This window comes from Rousettus aegyptiacus, unplaced genomic scaffold (genome assembly GCF_014176215.1).
Source record: "Rousettus aegyptiacus isolate mRouAeg1 unplaced genomic scaffold, mRouAeg1.p scaffold_m13_p_4, whole genome shotgun sequence".
Classification (NCBI taxonomy): Eukaryota; Metazoa; Chordata; class Mammalia; order Chiroptera; family Pteropodidae; genus Rousettus; species Rousettus aegyptiacus.
The window spans coordinates 98738912-98761825 of NW_023416307.1; the positions used below are offsets into that span (position 1 = coordinate 98738912).

At 35.3% G+C, this 22914-nt stretch overlaps 1 protein-coding gene across 2 annotated transcripts in view; it reads right to left on the reverse strand.

Annotated features, from left to right (window-relative positions):
* Positions 1-6778: 6778 nt before the first annotated feature.
* Positions 6779-22914, reverse strand: part of GXYLT2 (glucoside xylosyltransferase 2) — a 97643-nt gene continuing 81507 nt past the window's right edge. The window contains exons 6-7 of one of the 2 annotated variants that reach the window (XM_016148036.2): positions 17824-17996; positions 6779-8251 (exon numbers count right to left, since the gene is read on the reverse strand). In XM_016148036.2, the coding sequence (XP_016003522.2) occupies positions 8069-8251; positions 17824-17996 (356 nt within the window). In that variant the 3' untranslated portion in view covers positions 6779-8068. The remainder of the gene's footprint in view (positions 8252-17823; positions 17997-22914) is intronic. The other variant, XM_036219357.1, reaches the window with a different exon arrangement.

A 22914-nucleotide genomic window follows, 5' to 3' on the forward strand; every position in this document is an offset into this window, starting at 1 on the left:
CACACTGTTGTCTGTGTCTCTGAATTTGTTTGGTTGGTTTGTTGATTTCTGTTTTATATCTCACATATGAGTGAAATCATGTCTCTTGTCCCTTTCCATTTGACTTACTTTGCTTAGCATGATACTCTCAAAACCCATTCATGTTGTCATATGAATGTATTTCATCCTTTCTTATGGCTAAGCAGTATTCCATTGCTTATATGTGTGACATCTTCTTTATCCAATCAAATATCAAAGGGCACTTGGATTGTTCCCAAGTCTTGGGTATTGTGAATAATGCTGCAATGAACACAGGGATATGTATACCTTTTTGAATAGAGGTTTTCAAATTTTTTAGGTAGATACCAAGAAGAAGAATTGCTGGGTCATATGGTAGTTCTACTCCTAATTTTTGGAGGAAACTCCATACTCTTTTTCACAGTGGCTGTACCAGTTTGCATTCTTGCTAGCAGTGTACAAAGGTTTCTTTTTCTCCACATTTCTTGTCTTGTTGATAATAGCCATTCTAACAGGTGTGAGGCAGTAGCTCATTGGAGCTTTGATTTGCATTTTCCTTATGGCAAGCGAAGTCAAGCATCTTTTCATGTTTCTGTTGACCATTCATATGTCTTCTTGGGAAAAATGTCAGTTCAGGTCCTCTGTTCATTTTTTAATTGGATTGTTTGTTATTTTTGTCATTGAGTTGTATGAGTTCTTTATATATTTTGGATACTAGCCCCATATCGAAGGTGTTGTTTGCAAGCATCTTCTTCCATTCAGTTGGTTACATTTTTGTTTTGTTGATGGTTTCTTTTGCTGTGCAGAATTTCGTTAGTTTGATCTCGACTCATTCATTTATTATTGTTTTTACTTCCCTTGCCTTTGGGATCAAATTCTTAAAATCCTTTCTAAATCCAAGGTCCATAAGTTAATATCTATTTTCTTTTAAATATTTTATTGTTTCAGGTCTTCCATTTAAGAGTTAATAGGTGTGCGTGGTATCAAATGGTTTCATTCTTTTGCATGTGGCTCTCCAATTTTCCCAGTTGTTTATTGAAGAGGCTTTCCTTTCTCTATAGGATCTTTTTGGATCGTTGGTCGAAAATTGTTTGCTCTATAAACACGTGGGTTTTTTCCTGGGCTGTCAGTTTTGTTCCATTGGTCTCTGTGTCTGTTTTTCTGCCTGCACCATACCATTTTGATTACTGCAGCTTTGTAGTATAATTTAAAGTCAGGGAGTGTGATATAATTTAAAGTCAGGGAGTGTGATATCTCTGGCTTTGTTCTTATATCTCAGGACTGCTTTGGCTATTCAGAGTATTTCATGATTCCATACACATTTGATGATTTTTTTTTTGTTCCATTTCTTTGAAAAATACCACTGGGATTTTGATGGGGATTGTATTAAATCTGCATATCGCTTTGGGTAATATGGCCATTTTAACTATGTTGATTCTTCCAATCCATGAACAGGGAATATCTTTCCATTTCTTAGTATCTTCTTCAATTTCTTTCTACAGTGTCTTGTAGTTTTAAGTGTATAGGTTCTTCATATCTTTTAAGTTTATTCCCAGATATTTTTTTCTTTTTGTTGCAATTGTAAATGAAAGTTTTTCATTTTTTGATATTTCATTGTTAATAATCAGGAATGCAAGGCATTTTTTTGTACATTGATTTTGTACCCCGCAAATTTACTGTATTTGTTCTTTGTTTCTAATAGTTTTTTTTTGGGGGGGGGGGTGGGATCTTTAGTGTTTTCTATATATAAATCATGTCATCTGCAAAAAGTGATAATTTTACTTCTTCATTCCAAATTTGCCTTTTATTCCTTTCTTTTGCCTGATTGTTCTGGCTAAGTCTTCCAGTACTATGTTCAGTAACAGTGGTGAGAGCAGGCATCTTTGTCATGTTTCCCACGTTAGAGTAAAAAGCTTTTCGTTTTTCACCATTGGGTATGATTTAGGGAGTGTTTGTCATACATGGCCTTTCTTGTGTTGAAGTACTTTCCTTCTATAGCCATTTTATTGAGTGTTTTAATCATAAATGAATGTTGTATCTTGTCAAATACTTTTTCTGCACCTATTAGTATACGATTTTTATCTTTTATTTTGTTAATTTGGTGTTTCACATTGTTTGACTTATGTCTATTGAACCATCCTTGTGCCCCTGGATGAGCCCCACTTGATCGTGATGTATTATCTTTTTAATGTATTGTTGTATTCAATTTGCTAGTATTTTGTTTAGGATTTTTGCATCTGTATTCATCAGAGATATTGGTCTGCAATTTTTTTGTATGTGTGTGCTGTCCTTGCCAGCTTTTGATTCAGGATAATGGTGGCCTCATCAAATGAGGTAGGAAATATTGTCTCTTTTTCAATATTTTGAAACTGTTTGAGAAGGATGGATATCAAATCTTCTTTGAATGCTTGGTAGAATGTACTAGTGAAGCCATTTGGTCCTGGAGTTTTATTTTTTGGAAGGTTTTTATGACTGTTTAAATTGTCTTACTGTTGATCAGTCTGTTTAGAGTTTCCAGTCTTCATGATTCTGTCTAGGAAGGTTATATATTTTTAAGAACTTGTCCATTTCTCCTATGTTATTGAATTTGGTGGTGTATACCCTTTCATAGTATTCTTGTGTAGTTTTTTATATTTTTGTGATATCCATTGTAACTTCTCTTTCATTTCTGATTTTGCTTGAGTTTTTTTTTCCTTAGTGAGTCTAGCCCAAAGTTTGTCAATTTTATTAATCTCTTCAAAGAACCAGCTCTCTGTTACATTAATTTATTTCTTTTGCCTTTTTGTTCTCTATTTTGTTTAATTTGGCTCAAATTTTTACTATTTTCTTCTTCTCTTGACTTTGAGATTCATTTGTTCTACTTTTCCTAGTTTTTTGTTATTATTTTAGGTAAAATATTAGGTAGTTTATTTAAAAATTTTATTTGTTTCTTGAGGTGGGCCGGTAATGTTAAAAACTACCCTTTTAGTAATTCTTTTGCTGTATCCCAAAAATTCATGCTGTATTGTCATTCTCTTTTGTCTCCACCCACCTTTTGATCTCCTTTTATTTCTTGTTGGACTCAATATTTTTTAGTAGTATGTTGTTTAATCTCCACATATTTTTGTTTTTTCCCACTTTCTTTTTTCAGCTGATTTCCAATTTCAAAGCACTGTGGTCAGAGAATATGCTGGTGTGATTTCAATCTTCTTAAATTTGTTGAGGCTAGTTTTGTATTCCAACATATGGTCTATCTTTAATAATGTTCCATGTGCACTAGAAAAAATGTATATTCTTGTGCTCTGGAATGAAAAGCTCTGTAAATGTTATGTCCATTTGGTCGAATGTGTCATCTAAGGTCAATATTTTCTTATTGATTTCTGTATGAATGACCTATTAATTGGTTTTAATGGGGTATTTTGGTTTCCTACTATAATTGTGTTTTAGTCAGTTTCCCCCTTTAGTTCTGTTAGTTGCTTTATATACTTTGGTGCTTGTAGGTTAGGTGCATATGTATTAATAAGTGTTATGTCTTCTCGATGTATTGTTCCCTTTATCATTGTAAAATGTCTGCCTTTGTTTTCTGTTACTTTTTTTATTTTAAAATCTATTTTGTCTGACATAAACTACACCCACTTTTCTCTGGATGACATTTTCTTGGAGTATCATTTTTCACTCCTTTATTTTGAGTTTATGTTTGTGTTGCAGCTGAGATGTATTTCCTGAAGGCAACATATAGCTAGGTTTTGTTTTTTAATCCATACTGCTACTCTGTGTCTTTATATTTATGAGTTCAGTTCATTTACATTTAGAGTCATTATTGATATATGAGGATTTCCAATAGCCATTAACAATAAAAAATTTTAATACTTTTTAAAAGTAGCTATGCTACTTGCTAACCAAACATTTCTTTACATAAAAAATCTTAAGTATTATTATTTGATGTAAAATTTTAAACTTGAAATCTCATAAAAAATAAATACACTTCTAAAATAATGTCAAAAGATATCTTTTTTAGAGCTTTTAATTTAAAAAAAGTGAAACTGTAGTTGGCATTTAAAAAGATAAGACAGTATTTAAATACTTATGTTCCTTTTAATTTGCTATAATAATTCCTTTACTTTGGAGTATTCTTTTTTTGCTCATTTCTTCTCAAACAAAAATTGTTAAAAAAAAAAAAAAAGTTTTCCAACGAACAGTGTGCATTCAGGGTCTCCATGGGAGCTATAAACAATGGGTGCACTTTTAAGTAACAACACAAACATGTAAAACTAATGAAGCAGCAATTGCACCCTATTTTTATGTGTTCATGCATATGGTGATACAAACACAAGTGTATTATCTTGAAGTCTCAAAAGAATATTTGCAGTTTTGACCTGTGAAGAACAAAACTAGGACAAATTTCTCTGTTTGCCAATAAAATCTCATCAGCTTTAAATACCAGCACTGCAATTGTGAAATGATGACATAGGTTTTACTAGAATTCTTCAATTCACAGAGCATAATGAATGCTGGATCCTTCTTTAAAGGTGTGTGTGTGTGTGTGTGTGTGTGTGTGTGTGTGTGTGTGTGTTTAGGTATTTATTATGTGTTTTATAATATTTTTAGCTAGTTATTATCATAAATATTTAACCTAAGGATTAGAATTTAGTCCTGCTTTCACAGGGATCCTTAAGTTCTGTCACCCTGCCACTGATGCCAAGCCACTTGTTACCGTTCAGAAGCTTACATCCAAGATAGGTAAGGAAAGAGCAAAAATGAAAAAGAGGAAGATGAAAAGGTAAACAAAAACCATAAGAAAAATTCCCTACATTCTATTAAGTGAAAATATAATGATTTGTGGTCCCGTGGAATTCAACATATTTCTAAATTCAACATATTGCTGAATTCAGTCATAAAGTTATGTTCATTTTGGTTTATGTAACACATGCAATTTATCTTTTTTTTTGTACAAGTATCAGGCAATAATTATACTATACGTTTACCTAAATTTGTATGAATGTTGTCTTCAGGGTTGGTTCGAGTGATTATTCCATTATTGGATCACTATTTTGTGACTGTGAATAATGTTTTTTATGGTTTGTTTGTTTATGAATACCATAACTGCAATAATATACTCTGAAACCTCTGTGAGTTCATGTAAATATAATTTCAATAATAAATTTGTTAAAAGTAACAATAATTTGCAATGGAAGCACAGAACATGTAATAGAAATCTCAAATAAATAGTAAAGCTTAGAGCATTGTACCCTAAATGCTAAATTATTGTTTAGGAAGTTTGAAGGAAAACTAAAGTAGATTGTCTAGCAAGTTAATTTTTTAAATACAGATTTTTCAACATAAATCACAATTTCTAAGATTTATATCAGAAAAATAATAATTCTGCAAGAAAAATATTGTCACCATTTCTAGTGACCTGACTAATGAAAATCTCAGTCTCAAATGCATACAAAAATACTGTCACATTTTGCTATCAGAAAGTGGTCTTTCTATCTCCAATGGAATTCCATAGTTATATGAATTAAACAGAATTTTAAAGGAAAAGAGAAGGGAAGGAAAGAGGAGAGGAGAGGACCGGATAGGACAGGACAGGACAGGACAGGGTGAGAGGAACCAGCCTTATGCCCTTCCCATATAGAGATTCAATGTGGCAACATATCTTTTGGCAACACAGACTGCATGCTTTAGGAGACTACTGAATAAAATTTGTGGTTTTAAAGGCACTAGTGTGGTAGTTTTTTGGGACTTGTCAAAGGCAGAGAATATACTGCCTAACTATAGAAAATGAGAACTTCAGGCAGCTGAGATTGGAAGAATAAATTTTCTCTAAATTCTTCACCAAACTCACCTAAAATTTCAGGATACAGCAGAGGTACTCCAAGGCAGAAAACCATAGCAAATTCTAAGGTTTTAGATTCTCATAATGCATCATTCTAGAATGTTCTAGAGTTCTATGATTGATCTTTGCTGGAAATCCTATTCCTCATGTTCAGACCAATAGTTGAGATTTGTGGGTAAACCTGGCTCTCACAAAAGAAAAGGCATTCCTGTATTCAAAGACTTTATAGCAGATTTTTTGTGCGACTTGCCAAAAGAGGAAAGGAACTTTATTAGGTCTTGAGCCACCAACAAATTGGAGTGACGTTTGTGGGTTTTACTGGCTATTCTGAACAAAGAAAACTGGAATGGAAGTTAGGAAATCATGTTCACATCCTGGCTTTTTCACTAAAACCATATTTGCGGATATATAGAATGTATTCTTCCCCATCCAAAAGACAAGTCAAATATTGTCCCCATCCGTTAGATATAAAATAATAAAAAATGTCACCTTTAGTGATAAAATGATAAAACATAAAATACAACAGCAAAGATAAAAGTTTCATATCATAATAATAATTTCCTTAATAAAAACAATAAACCATGAACCACTCAACTGATCAGAGGGAAAATATGTGCTATTACTCTAACATTTTGTATTTAAATTTGTTAATACTATAATGATGCTGCATACCAATACTGATGGATACTTATATGTTTTTTATAGTGCTGAGATTTCATATGTTTTTTCAGGGTGAGATTTTTTCCTTCTGATATAGAACCTGTGATGTCCTACAGGATTCCAACATATAGGATATGATGTTTACATCAACAAAATAATCTTTTTCTTTTAATAGTTTCAGGTTTCTGTCTATATATAATGAAAAGCATCTAATATTTTTTGTTTTCAAATATTTCTCTGTTAAACAGGATATATCTTCTACTTACCTATATGTCTTACAGAATAGCAATTATATTGAGTATGTTTGTTTGTGTTATAATTTATTTATTCGCTTAGTGGAGATGATAGAGGCCCTTGCTAAGTTCATCTGGCTGTTGCAAACATTAAAGAGATCATTTATGCACAAGGTTTTTTTTAGAGAAATAAAGCCTTACGCAAAATGCCCTTATGCTGGTACCAGCAATGTAAGTAACTAGAGATCAAGTCAGATCTCTTTGGGGAACAGAATATAAAACTTCCTCTCATGTAGCTAGGTGATAAGACCTGCCTGGTTCCCATACACATTAAATTCAAAGTTAGTTTTTAATTTCTAATTTTTGCCCAAGAGTTTAAAAAAGAAAGGAGGCCACACCTACTGATGATGTAAGAGATAAAATATTTTTGTCTATGGGCAAACACAAAATCACATCTCTTTGCTAAATAGGTCCCTTAGATTTAACACAATTACTGAATTTTCTTTCAAAGCTATGGTTGCACAGACATTTCTTATGATTTAGTTTTCTACAAATCAAATATATTTTCTTAAGAAAATGCTCCCAGATATGCTTCATCTTTTAACACTGCCCAATTATCTAAAACTGAACATTTCTCCCATATGTATTTTAAATATAGCACTATAAAGATTATCATTTTTGTTTAAAATTTTAGTCTTCCACATAAAAATCTTAGCATAAGGGTCAGCTTTTATTCAGACTGCCCATTTTAGATATGTGTTACAATGGAAAAGACAACCAGCAAGTAAATATAGCAATAAGAGGAAAAAGAAGCTGGAAGGAACTACATTACAATAACAATCTTTTTCACTGGTTGGTAGGATTATGGCTTATCTAATCTTGATTTTGTTTCACTGAACTATATTCTCTATAACTTCTTAAAATTTGTTTTATTTGTTTTACAATAAGCATGTATTACTTTTATTACAAAGCTGTGGGGGAGCCAATTGCATTGAAAGAGTCTCAGGAATACGAGATGAATATACCACCTTAGATATCGCTAATATTGTCTCAGACACTTAACAGGAATTGGAAGGCTGACAAAAGTTTCTTTTCACAGCTAGTTCAACCTGCTTGAACAATGTTAAATGAGTAATAATATTAAAAAAAAGAAAAACAGAAATATAAGCAGCATTTTAGAAAAAAAATAAAGCATATTTCCTTTTAGGAGCAACTAATTTAGCAACATTTAACAAGACTTTTAAAACTCATTTGTCATGGAGCACCATTAAATATTTATACAAAAAAGATCCAGGCAGCTTACAGATGACTATTTCCTCATTTATGAGGTGCCTAATTGACTTGCAAGAATACAAAACATTCAGTGCATCTGGTTGGGGCCGACATGGATGATGACGTGTTTCTCATAAGTCCTTTTCATTGTTTTTTCAATTTGTTTCAGAAAAACTTGTGAGATTCGTCCACATAAAGTATGCACAGTTTCCAAAAACTTCAGTTGAAGAGGGTAATACATGGATTGAAAGAGATTGTCTTGAAAGGGAAACTGAAAGATAATTTTTTAAAAAGAAAGAAAAAATTCATTTTAGTTATTGGAATTCCATTTAAAAAGCAAATATCTTTTACTAACAAATAAAACAGGGAATTACTGTAAACATTCAGGCATGGGTTTGTATATACACAGTGAAAAGAACCTCTGAGGATCAAAGTTCAAATCCTGAATTCAAACCTGTGCAACACAAGAAAATTATTAACCAATTCTCAGCTTCTTTACCTCAAAAAAAAAAAAAAAAAAAAGGATAATTTATTTGGGTCCTCAAAGCTCTTAAAATCTAAAACAAAGCATAGCTCTAAAAATAATATGGTCTTTATATATATTCTTGATGAACAGAAGCAAGAACTAAGTAGATACTTGAAGTCTACTATAAGAAAACACTAAAATTTTCATAGTCGTTGCATTTCTAGCAATCTTAGTTAAGAAACTTTAGAGTATGTCTATGGTAATCTCAGGAATTCTGGAGTTTAGCAATTACTATTAACATTTCTTATCAATAAATTTTATTTTAATAATTCAGATACCAAATACTGGTTGCTGTTGTTTTCCCCACTTAATATTGGACTTCAAAAAAGTTTCTTGTTTTCCCATAGAATGCGACCATGAGCAGTATTTTCCAAAATAAATCTTTCAGACCACTTAGTTATGAGCATATGTCAAAGTTTTATTGCAATCTTGTTGAAAAGGAAAAGATCTTTAGTAGTTCAAATCAAAGATTCATTGTTGGCAAGGACAATTTGTAAAAAGAGGGCTAGAAGACAAAAAGAAAGAAAGAAAAGAATGGTGAAAGGTCAGTATACTCTTGCCTGACAGCATAATGAATGGGTATCTTGTTTCCTAGAACAAGTCTTAATCCCTTAAAGTTCATCAGAAATATTACTTAAGCATGTTTTTTCAGATATGGGAATTTCTTCTCAGAAGGAGAGCTTATGTATTATGTAATGCAAAATATTCTTCCTGAGACCATGTTTGGGACATTTTTTCTTTCATAGTACAGTCTAGACCATTGATAAACTCCTTTTCACCACTGTATCCCCAGTGACAGAAACAAAAAAAGTCAAAACTATGGAGTTCATCCTTGAGTCCTCTTTTTCCCCTAATTCATCAGCAAGTGTTGTAAACTCTGTATTGGCAACACGTCCCGACATGGCCACTTCCTCCCATCTTCCTGCTATCAAACAAATGCATGCCAGCTCTATCACTCATCTAGATGGCTTCGATAGTTTCATTAAAGGGTCTTTGTGTTTTCACTTTTGCACCCTTTCCACCAAGTTACCAAGTCGATATTTTTGAAGCATAAATTAGAGCATATTGTTTTCCTGCAGGGGCTTCTCATTGCAATTAGAATAATAGTCCAACTCCTCTCTTGCCCTTAAGGCTCCATGTGACCTAGAACTCTCTAGCTCATTTCCCCTTTCTCCTTGTCTCATCATTCTGCTCCTCATAGCTTCTTCCTTGTCCTTGAGGCACACCAAATGCATTCCTGCACTGGGGACTTTCTCCAGGTTATTCCTTCTACTTAGCAGTATCTTCCTCCAGATTTCCCCCATGGCTACCTCAATCTAATCAAGTCTCAGGCTTGCAGAGGCTGCCCTGAGGACCCTAGGTTATCAATGCTTAGAGTAGTCTTGTGAACCTGCCCATCACCCTGCTCTGGTTCCCTTTTAACATCTCCCACAATCTGATACATTTTTATTTATTTGTTCATGTGAGTACTACCTGGCTTAGCCTACTCAGAATAGATACTTCATAAGAACTGAGCTTTGTCTTTTTTGTTAAACTCTGACTTCCCTAGAAGCTAGAATTGTTCCTGCATAAAACAGGTTCTTAGATGACTTTCCTTGGATCATGATGAAAGAATAGTGTACTTCCCCTTCACACAAACACATACACACAGGATTAGTGTGTGTGTGTGTGCGTGTGTGTGTGTGTGTGTGTGTGTGAGAGAGAGAGAGAGAGAGAGAGAGAGAGAGAAAGAGAGAGAGAGAGAGTTGGAGAGTGATAGAGAGGGAGAGGGAGGAGAGGGAGGAAGAAGGGAAAGGGGCAGAGAATATTTTTAAAGAGAAATATGAAGGGAGAGAAGTATATATATAGAGAAAACATGTATAGAAAGAAAAAGAGGAAGAGAGCAAGAGATAAAATATAAGTAAGGTAGGAAAAGAGATAAGTGGGTAACTTATCATCTAAAGAATTTCTACTTGTTAAATAGGACCACATATCAGGTACTGTAGTACTGAAAGCTTAAAGACCATCACTTATTGAATTATCACAACAATTTTATGAGGTAGCTATATTTTCTTTGTTTCATAGATGAAAAAATTGAGTCCAGTAAGGGAAGAGTACAGATTTAATGACTAATCATCAAAAAATGACAAAATTGGAACTTGAACCCAGGTCTGCCAATCCCCAAAGCCAAGCCCTGAATCCATTACTCTATGGTGCACAGCACTGTGGAGAGTTGGGAAATATATCTTTCATGATGGACTTTGTCTATATTTATTCACATTTCAGGATGGGGTTAGTGATATTCCTGATTGAAATGTTTGAATGAAAAATGTCTTTTTAGGCCCAAATGAAGAACATCATTGAGTATATCAGGCAGGGTCATTTATGAAACAGTTATTTGACCCTTGTTCTGATCTCCCAAAAAACAAACAAGATGTACTGTAACTCAAGAGCCACAGTTGCTCAGTTCTAAACCAGGGTTGACAGATCACAAATGAAACCCAAGATGTACACATATCTGCTGCATAATTATTTAACTTCCATCTGTACTCTTGAATGGGTTTTCCCCAGAAGTCACTGTTTGAAGTCACTGTTAGATGATATCACTAAGCACAAAACAGATTTCCTATGTAATTAAATCACTAGGCCTTTAAAAACTAACAGACGGAAATGTAGCAGAGATGTTAATTTATAAGCATGTGAAACTCTTTCTTTGCACAGAATACAATTCTGGGAATTCCAGAGTTGGAATTCTCTGGGGTTCCACTTAGCGAAATACATTTTCATACAGGCGAAAATGTGTTATGTTGCAGGACTCATTCCCTACCTCACGCCTGCCAAAGCCAGTTCATGAATCCATAAGGTTTCCTAGATGCTTAAGAAAAATCCTTAAATAAAGTTTACATATTTTATGTCAGGGGTTAGCAAACTTTCTGTAAAGGGCTAGAGAGTAAATATTTAAGGCTTTGTGGGCTATATGGTCTGTCACAGCTACTCATTTCTGCCATTGCAGATTGAAAGCAGCCACAAAATACATAAATGAATGGTTGTCTCTGTGTCCCAATAAGACTTTATTTGTGAATGCTTAAATTTGAATTTCATATAATTTTCTCATTTCCTAAAATATTCTTCCTTTTTAAATTTTTTCCAACTATTTAAAAAGCAATTCTTAGCTCATATAATTTACAAAAACATGCAGCAAGGCAGATTTGGCACAAGTTTGCCAACCCTTACACTATGTCTTGGAATCCCTGCGACTTGTTGGTTTTTCCTTAGCGATCTCAAGGTAAAAGACAGTGTGAAATGCAGCACTTCCCAAAGTGTGGGATGCAAGATATAGGATTTCCTCTTAATCCAAGGGTTCATTTTCTGTGGTTTCAGTTACATGCAGTCAATTACAGCCTGAAAATATTAAATAGAAAATTCCAGAAAAGAACAATTGATGAGTTTTAAACTGTGCACCATTCTGAATAGCGTGATGAAATGTTGTGCTATCCAGTTCTGTTCTGCCTGTGAAATGAATCATCCTTTGGTTCAGTGTATCCATGCTGTATGTGCTACTCATCTATCATTTATCAAACAGACTGTCCTTGGAGCACAGTTCTTATGTTCAAGTAACCCTTATTTTATTGTTATGATTTTCTATTTTATTATTAGTTATTGTTGTTAATCCCTTACCGTGTCTAATTTATTAATAAAACTTTAATAGGTATGTATATATAGTAGTCTCCCCTTATTTGAAGAAGATATAGTCCAAGACTCCCAGTGGATGTTCAAAACTACAGATAGTGCTGACCCCTAAATATACTACATTTTTTACTGTACATTCATAGCTATGATAAATTTTAATTTATGAATTCCAGTCAAGATGGCAGAGTAGGAAAATGCTGTGTTCACCTCCTCCCACAACCACATTAAAATTATAACTAAATTATAGAATGTCACCTGGAGAACCAGCTGAACACTAGATGAATAGAACTCCCATAACTAAGGATATAAAGAAGAAGCAAAGTGAGAATGGTAGGAGGGGCAAAGACATAAAATGGCTGGTCGCATACCCACGTGTGGTGGTTGAGAATTAGGAGAGATAGCTCAGCTGTGCAGGTCTCCCCTGAAGGGAAAAGGGTCCCAGCCCCAGACTGGGTTCCCCAGCCCAAGGCCCCATTACAGGGTAGAGGAGCCCCCACAATATCTGGATATGAAAATCAGAAGGGATTCTGCTCAAGTGACACAGAGGGCTGCTGGCAGCCCGGATATCCTCTTAAAAGGCCCACATACAGATTCATTCACTCACAAACACTCAATCTAGCTTCAGTGCAGGGATAGTAGCTTAAAAGGTGCCAATGACATATGGGGAGAAACTGAACTGTGTGGCTTTAGGGTGAGGGCTGCAGGGGAGGCTGACATTTTTCATGTGTTGAGCACCTCCCACACACAGCCCCCAGGTATAGGCAGGTGCCCCATAAGATGCCTACTATATAAGGCCACTCTACCAAGACCAGAAAACATAACAGCTCTACCTAATATGTAGGAACAAACACGGGGAATCAGCAAAAATGAGAAGACAAAGAAATAATTCCCAAATGAAAGAACAAGACAAAATTCTAGAAAAAGAACTAAGTGAAATGGAGGCAAGCAATCTACCAGATGCAGAGTTCAAAACACTGGTTTTAAGGATGCTCAATAACCTTAGGAGAAGAATAGATGAACTCAATGAGAACTTCAACAAAGAGATAATAAACATAAAAAATGACACATGAACCATAAAAAAGGGACAAAAGTGAAGAATAAAATAACTGAAATGAAGAATTCACTAGAAGAAATGGACAGCAGAATAAATTAAACAGAGAATCAAGTCAGCAATTTAGAAGACAAGGTAGCAGAAAACATCCAATCTGAAGAGCAACAAGAAAAAAAAATTTAAAAAGTAGTGATAGTTTAAGGGATTTCTGAGACAACCTGAAGTGCAACAACATTCACATCATAAGGGCACCAGAAGAAGACAGAGATCAAGGGTTTGAGAACATATTTGAAGACATAATGATGGAAAACTCCCCTAACCTGGTGAAAGAAATAGACATATATGCCTAGGAAGTTCAGAGAGCCCCAAACAAGATGAACCCAAAGAGGCTCACATCAAAACACATAATAATTAAAATTCAAAGATTAGAAACAAAGAGAGAATCCTAAAAGGAGCAAGAGAAAGCAGTCAGTTATTTACAAGGGTGCTCCTATAAGACTGTCAGCTGATTTCTCAAGCCATAAGGGATTGGCAGGAAATACTTAGAGTGAACAAAAGCAAGGACTTACAATCAAGACTACTCTAAGCAGCAAGGCTATCATCTAAAATTGAAAAAGAGATAGACCTTTCCATACAAGAAAAAAAATAAAGGAGTTCATTAACACCAAACCAGTACAAAAAGAAATGTTAAAGGGGGGTGGGGAGGAGAAAAAGGAGGAGGAAGAGGAGGAAGAGGAGGAGAAGGGGGAGGAAGATGAAGAAGAAAAAAACATAAATATGAATAATAAAATGGCAAGCTATGTACCTATTAATAATCATTTTAAATATATATGGATTAAATGCTCCGAGCAAAAGATATAGGTTAGCTGAATGGATAATAAAGCAAGACCCATGTATGTGCTGTCTATAAGATACCTAATTCACATCAAAAGACACATGCAGACTGAAAGTAAAGGGATAAAAAAAGATAATTTATGCAAGGGAACTGAAAAAAACTGGGGTAGAAATACTTATATCTGACAAAATAGACATTAAAACAAAGGCTGTGACAAGAGAAAAGAAGGATGTTTCATAAAGACAAAAAGATCTATCCAACAAGAGACTATAACTCTTGCAAATATTTATGAATCCTACATAGGAGCACCTAAATATTTGAAGTAAAATACTGACAGAAAGAAAGAGAGAGATTGACAGTGATAGTCATAGTAAGGGACTTTAACACCCTATTGACATCAATGGGTAGATCATCCAGACAGAAAATCAACAAGAAAACAGTAGCCTTAAATGACACATTAGAGCTGATGGACTTAATTGATATTTTTAAAACATTTCACCCCAAAGCAACAGAATATCTATTTTTTTCAAGTGCACATGGAAAGTTTTCCAGGATAGACCACATGTTAGGCCACAAAATGAGTCTCAGTAAATTTAAGAAGATTGAGATCAAATCAAACATCCTTTCCTATTAGAATGATATAAAACTAGGAATCAGTTACATGACAAAAAATGAAAAATGCACAAACACATGGAGAATAAATAACATGCTACTAAGCAAGGGACAGGTTAACAATGAGATCAAAGAAGAAAACAAAAAAAAATACTTCAAGGAAAAAAAAAAAACCACAATGACCAAGATCTATGGTATAGCCAGTATGGAATATAGTACGGTAAAGCAGTAAAGCAGTCTTAAGAGGGAAATTCATAGCATTATAGGTCTACCTCAAGAAACAAGAAAAATATCAAATAAACAATCTAACTTTTAGAAGGAAGGAGATAATAAAGATCAGAGCAAATTTAAAAGAAATAGAGTCAAAAGAATTAAAAAGATCGAGGAAACCCAGAGCTGGTTTTTTGAAAAGATAAACATAATCGATAAACCTTTAATCAGATTAATCCCAATCATCAAGAAAAAAAAAGGCACAGATAAATAAAATCAGAAGTGAAAGAGAAGTGACAACTGACACCACAGGAATACAAAGGAGTACAAGGGAATACTACAATTATATGCCAACAAATTGGATAACCTGAAATACATAAATTCCTAGAAACATACAATATTCCTAGAATGACTTAAGAGGAAACAGAAAATCTGAACAGACTGAACCTACGAATGAAATCAAATCAATAATCAAAAAACTCTCAACAAAAAAAAATCCAAAATTTATAAAGAGCTCATATAACTCAATACCAAAACAAAACAAAACAAACAAAAAAACAAAACAAAAAACAAACAATCTAACTAAAAAATGGGCAGAGGACCTGAATAGGCATTTCTCAGAAGAGGGTATACAGTGGCAAATAGACATATGAAAAAATGCTCAAGATCACTAATCATCAGCAAAATGCAAATTAAAACCACAATGAGCTAACACCTCACAGCTTTTAGAATGGCTATCATCAATAAATCAATGATCAAATTTTGGTGAGGATGTGGGAGAAAAGAACTCCGTGCACTTATGGTGGGATTGCAAATTGGTATAGCCAGTATGGAATATAGTACAGAAGTTCCTCAAAAAATTAAAAATAGAACCACCATATGTCCCAGCAATTCCACCTCTGGGTATTTATTCACAGAAATTCAAAACAGTGACTTGAAAATCATATGCATCTCTATGTCATTGCAGCATTATTTACAATAGCCAAGATACGGAGGCAAGCTGGGTATCCATCAATAGATAAATAGATAAAGAAGAGGTGGTACATATATATAATGGAGTATTACTCACCCATAAAAAATGAAATCTTGCCATGTGCAACAACGTAGATGAACCCAGAGGGTATTATGCTAAGTGAAATAAGTCAAAGTCAAATACCACATGATTTTGCTTATATGTGGAATTTTAAAAATTCAATAAATGAACAAAACAAACAGAAAAAAGACTCACAAAGAGAACAAACTAATAGTTGACAAATGAGAGTGGGTTTGTGGGGCTGGGTGAAAAAGAGATTAAGAAGTACAAATTGGCGATTACAAAATAGTCATGGGGATGTAGTCATTAATACTGTAATATAGTCAGTGACATTGTAATAACTATATATAGTGTCAGGGAGGACCTAGACTTATCAGGGGATCACCTCACAAGTAATATAAATGTCTAAATTCTTTGCTGTATACCTCAAACTAAAATAATATTAAATATCAACTGTAATTAAAAAATAAAAATAATTGAAAAAATTTTAATTTGTAAATTAGGCACAATAAAAAATTAACAGTAACTAATAATAAAATAGAACAATTATAATAATATACTCTAATAAAAGTTATGTGAATGTGACCTCTCTCTTTCTCAAAATATCTGATAAACAAGATGGCTACTAAGTGACAAATGGATGGGTGTTGTGCAAGATTTCATTACACTACTTAGAAAAGTGTACAGTTTAAAACTGATGAATTGTTTATTTGTGGAATTTTCCATATAATATTTTTGGGCCACGGTTGACCTCAGGTAACTGAAACTGCAGAAAGCAAAATCACAGATAAAGAGGGACTACTGTATAGGAAAGAAATATACGGTTCAGTACTAGCTGCAGTTTCAGGTGTCCCCTGTGTATTTGGGGATACTACTGGACTAGCAGGCAGTGCTTGATGTGATTTTAGGTGGTGAACCACAAAATAAGATTATTTCAATCTTCTCATTTAATGCAAGAAGATAGTTTACATATCTTTAACTCCTCCTTAACATTTGCTAATCAATCTTTTCAAGGTTGTAAGAGGAGATCTCAGGCATTGAAGATTCCAGTTCCGGGCCAAAATCCTATCTGTGATCTCTCTGACTCAACCATAGGCAATAACAAGGCTGCCTCTTATGCCTCCTGGGAAAAGCCGCCCTTCTGGCACCAAACTTGGTGCATAGCCAGTGTACTGTAGTTTCTTTGAGGGTGTTGTTGTTACAGGACTCAGTGGTCACTCCCCATGCTCATATGCATATCTGCTTTCCTGTCCCAGGCACTTCCATTTGGAGACCTTCTGGGGGAGTTACCTTGCCAGTCCTTCTTCTTTCTCTTCTCATTCCCCCTCCCCTGGCCTAAGGGTCCAAAAAGATACAGGAGCCTTGAGATGATTTCTTCCTCTGTGTTGCATCCACTCAACCCTCACCCAGTGCTCTTTGGTGGGTAAAATGGAACACCGAACACCGTGGAGCTAGTGTCTCTTTTTCTCTTTTGCTTATACATAAAAAAAGACTCGATTGTTACTTTTAGTTTGGCTCCCTGTCCTGTTTGAGTAGAGGTGGCAAGCAAGTAACACAGTTTGAAATGAATAATATAATTTTATTCTTAATAGTATTGTTTACCTCAACCCGTTACCCTTTGTTATGGCAAATGGCAGAGTTTCTGTTTCAAATATAAAATGTCCTCCCTAAGCAAATGTATTTAAAGGGAAAAAAGTGAGTTACTTACTTGAAAATATTAAGTAAAAAGTGAATATAGTAAGGTATTGGGGGTAAGCGCATATACTGAAATAAGAGTGACTTAGTTTGGAGAAAACTGGTATAATTCAATGCTTCTAAAGAATTATTTGGCCTTCAAAGGGAATAGTGACCAAAACACTTATGCTGATATGCACATGTCTATTGAACAGTGGTAAGAGCACACTTACATCCCGTATAGCTTCATAGAGTGCTTTGAAAGTTGGCTGCTTATCATCATGGTAGACACCTCGGTTCCCATGCAAAACAGACACACCTTCAAGCTCAGCCTCTTTGCAGTTGCTTCCATACATGCAGTGATCAGGACGGTAGTTCCATTGGCAGGGGAATACATAGAGACACTCTGGTGGTGACAAGAGAAAGATATGTGTCCACAGTCAGTGCCAGCTCTCCTCTGTATGCTTGGTGATTAAACCAAAGTTTCCATAAACTGCACAGCACACATAATTTAAATGCATGAGTGTGATTACAACTCATAGACCAAATTTCACTACATGTGTAAGGATTCTGATAACAGGAATTGAAGTGGTACACAATAGTGATGTTGTAGGTTTCACTCCCCAAAAAGAGGGCAGTATAACATCATGGACAAGGAGCAAACAAGGGCATTAGGCAGCTGGGGTCTGAATCCCAACTTACTCACTCAAATACAGTGAAACCTGGGTCCAGTGATTCAACTTCCCTGTGCTTCAGTTTCCTCATCTGTAAGATGGGAATAGCAGGACCTCCTTCTTATTTTGATGATTAAACTTACACACACACACACACACACACACACATACACAAAATGTTTAGCAAAGTGCTAAGCACATAGTGGTGGTCAATAGCATTAGTAGCTATAATCAACTCTTTGGAAAGGTTTTGTGAAATAGACAAATCCAAAAATAGAAGTCAAGATTGAAGCAAAGATTCTTCTTAGGAATTAAAAACCAACCAACAAACAAAAAACAAAACAAAGGAGAAAAGAAAAAAACTACAACAGCAAATGGAAAAAAGTCCAAAAAAAAAAAAAAGCCAAGACAAAAGAAGTCCCTATGCCAAGGTTACTATATATACTGTGGGTGAGGATATGCATACACATACTTTTGTATGTTTGCATCTCTAATCCAGTGGTCTTAGCAAGGGGCAATATTACCCCCTTCCTCTGGGGCCATTTGGCGATGTTTGGAGAGAGACATTGGTTGTCATACATGAGAGAGGCTGATACCAATATCTGGTGGGTCGAGAACAGGGATTCTCCAAACATCTCACAATGAACAGGAGAGTCCCCACATTAGAAACAGTACCGAGGTCAAGAAACTCTGCTGTAATCCTGTAGAACTCAGAAACTTTGTTCTTAGTGACTAGGGTTATACAATTAGCAATAAATTCATGATCCCCTAGCTTCCTGGCTCCTCAGCTTGATACCTTCAAGGGCAAGGGCTAAAGGAATATGGATCAAAACTCTTTGTGAATGTGGTTAAAGATCATGGGAAAGAAAGGCCCCATGTTAGAGCACAGGATTAGAGCAAATCAATTACCATTGTCAGAAAAGCAATTTAAAGATGTGCTCGTTGGTTGGGTTGACAGCATCCCCTTCTCTCAAAAAGGACCACTGATTAGAGTACTTACAGAAAGCTTCAAGATAGAAAGCAAAGGATGAAGAGATCGTCACACCTGCCCTTTGGCAGACTGAGTATAGTATTTCTTCTGCTCAATATTTACATGTAACAGTGACATCCAGGAATCCTCCATGAAATTCCTAATTGTTTACAACACACTATGAGATTTTCTTTTTCTGTGGGTAACTTCATCTTACAATGCATTATGTTTCTCTTACTTGCATTCACCTCCACGCTTGCACATACATTATCCATAGTTGGGACAGAGTAGTGGTCATCCTGGAGTCACTTTATCTAGATTTGAATCCCAACTCCTCTATTAGACTTTTCTGCACTTTAGTGCAGAGGGTGGGACAGAGTAGTGGTCTGTACTTTATCCCAGCCCAATTGTTTCCTTTTGTAACCTAATGCATTGTCCTAAAACCCATCTCTGTTTTTGTAAATACACTGATCAATTGAATCAACAAATATCTATTGAGTGCCTGTTATGTGTACAATTCCTGCATATGGACTTTAGGACGGGCAATGAAAATTTTTACTTTTTCCCACTATAAAAGGAAACTTTTTCTCTCTTTGCAGTCTTCTTAGAGGACCGAGGCCCGTGAGGGCACTCTAAGGCAAAAGGTGAAATAGAAAGGCTTTGGAATCAGACTGACATAGGTTCAAAGTTGGCTTCTACCATCTCCTAGGTCTATAACCTTGGTGATTTTCTGAAACCCTTGACCTCAATTTAGAAGCAGTAAAGAGAAGCTGAATTTTCCTGGTTTGAGTCACAGCTTTACCATGTGTTAGCTGTGATCTAATAGCAGAGTGACTAATAGAGCAAGCTCTGGAGTTAATCTACTGGGTTTGAATACAGAATTCTACCACTAGTTATAAGGACTCAAGCAAAATCATAATTTTTCAGGGCCTTGGTTTCATCATCTGTAAAAGCGGGAAGAATTGTAACTATCACCTACCTAATAGGATTTCAGTGAGTATTAAATGAGTATATATACACATATATACACATATATACTTGGAACAGTGCCTGGCACATAGAGGCACACAGTAAATGTAAGCTGTAATAATTACTATTGTCATTGCTATCGTTATAACAAGAACTATTACATTAGGTTGCTGAAAGGATAAAACAAGATAACTTGAATGAGCCTAGCATAGTTCCTGATACATAGTACACTGGTGATAAGTGTATTTTTTAAATAATTTTTTCTTTTTTAATTACTAGTTTCAGGTATACAACATGGTGATTAGACATTTATATAACCTACAAAGTGATCGCCTTGATAAATCTAGTACCCATCTGACACCATACATAGTTATTACAATTTTATTGATGATATTCTTTATGCTATACTTTATATTTCCATGACTATTTTGTAACTACCAATTTGTACTTCTTAATCCCTTCACTTTTTTCACCTAGCCCCCAACACCCCACCCATCTGACAACCCTCAAAATGTTTTCTATATCTATGAGCTTGTTTTGGTCTTGTTTGTTTATTTTGTTCTTTAGATTCCACATGTAAGTGAAATCATATGACGTTTGTCTTTCTTTGTCTGACTTACTCCACTCAGCACGATACCCTCTAGGTTCATTTTTGTTGTTGCAGATGGCAAGATTTCACTTTTATGGGTGAGTAATATTCCATTGTATATATGTACCACTTTTTCTTTATCCAGTTATCTATTGATGGACACCCAGCTTGGCTCCATATCTTGGCTATTGTAAATAATGCAGCAATGAGCACAGGGATTCATATGTCCCTTCGAAGTAGTGTTTTCAGTTTGTTTGGATAAATACACAGAAGTAGGATTATTGGATCCTTCTTGTTTCTTGTTACAGCCTTTGTTTTAAAGTTTATTTTATCTGATATAAGTATTGCTACCCTAGCTTTTTTGTTTGTTTGTTTCCATTTTGACAAAATATCTCTTTTCATCCCTTTACTTTGAATCTCTGTGTGTCTTTCCATCTGCAGTGAGTCTCTTGTAGGCAGCGTATGCAAGGGTCTTGTCTTCTTATCCATTCAGCCACTCTATCTTTGGGCTGGAGCACTTAATCCATTTACATTTAAAGTAATTGTTGATAAATATGTAGTTATTTCCATTTTATTATTCCTATTTTAAATCCTTTTTCTTCTTCTTTAAGAAGTCCTGATAACATTTCTTGCAACACTGGTTTGGTGTTGATGAACTTCTTTACCTTTTTCTTGTATGGGACGCTCTTTACCCATCCTTCCATTCTAAAAGATAGCCTTGCTACGTAATCTTGGTTGTAGGTCCTTGCATTTCATCACTTTGAATATTTTCTGCCAATCTTTCTAGCCTGAAAAGTTTCTGCTGAGAAATCAGCTGACAGTCTTATAGGAGCACCCTTGTAGGTAACTAACTGCTTTTCTCTTGCTACTTTTAAGATTCTCTCTTTGTCTTTAACCTTTGGCATCTGAATTATGATGTGTCTTAGTGTGAGCCTCTTTGAGTTCATCTTGTTTGAGATTCTCTGAGCTTCCTGGGCTTGTATGTCTATTTCCTTCACCAGGTTAGGGGAGTTTTCCGTCATTATGTCTTCAAATATGTTCTCAATCCCTAGGTCTTTCTCGTCTCCTTTTGATATCCCTATAATGAGAATGATGATATACTTGATTCTGTCTCAGAGTCCCCTTAAATTACCCTCAATTTTTAGTGTTATTTTTTCTTGTTGCTCTTCTGTTTGGGCGTTTTCTGCCATTTTAACTCCTAAATCACTGATTTGATCCTCTGCTTAATCTAATCCATTGTTGATTTCCTCTAAGGTACTCTTTATTTCAGTTATTGTAGTCTTCATTTATGATTAGTTCCTTTTTATGTTTTCTATCTCCATTTTCGTATTTTCTCTCTCTCTTTGTTAAAATTCTCACTGAGTTCATCTACTCTTCCTCTCAGTTCATTGTGCATCCTTATTACAAGTGTTTTGAACTCTGCATCTGTTAGATTGCTCATCTCCATTTTGTTTAGTTCTTTTTCTGGAGCTGTGTCCTGTTCTTTCACTTGGGACATGTTTCTTTGTCTTTCCACTTTGGATGCTTCCCTGGGTTTGTTTCTATGTGTTAGGTAGGGTTCCTATGTTGGCCAGTCTTAGTAGAGTGGCCTTATGTAGTAGGCACCCTGTGGGGCCAAGTGATACAGTCTTCTCTGGTCACCTTAGCCAAGTGCTCCAGGTGTGTTCCTTGTATGGGTTGTGTGTACCCTACTGTTGTAGTTGGGCCTTGGTTTCTGTTTGCATGTCAGTGGATGGGACTGACTCTCAGACTGATTGGTCGTGAGGACTGGCCAGTGAGGGGCTGATCCTGTGGAGCAGAACTGGCTTTAGCAGGTCTCTTGTACTTGCCCAGTCTGCCCTTTGGGTGTGTCATCCTTGGCTACAGCCCAAATGGTGCTCCAGCTTCATCAGGAGCCAGCCACCTGGTGTGCTGGCCCCAGGGTCTCCTGGGAGGGGCCCCATTGCAGCGCAAGTCAAGCCGTAGCCTGTGCTGGGCCAGGGACAACCTGGAAAGAATCACTAAGCAATCAGAAGATGGCTGCCACCTGCTCTGGGCTTGGAGGTGCCTTGAGAGCTGTAAATTGCAAATTGAGGATTGCTGCTGCTAGTGCTATCCTTGGGGCTACTTAGCAAGAGGTATG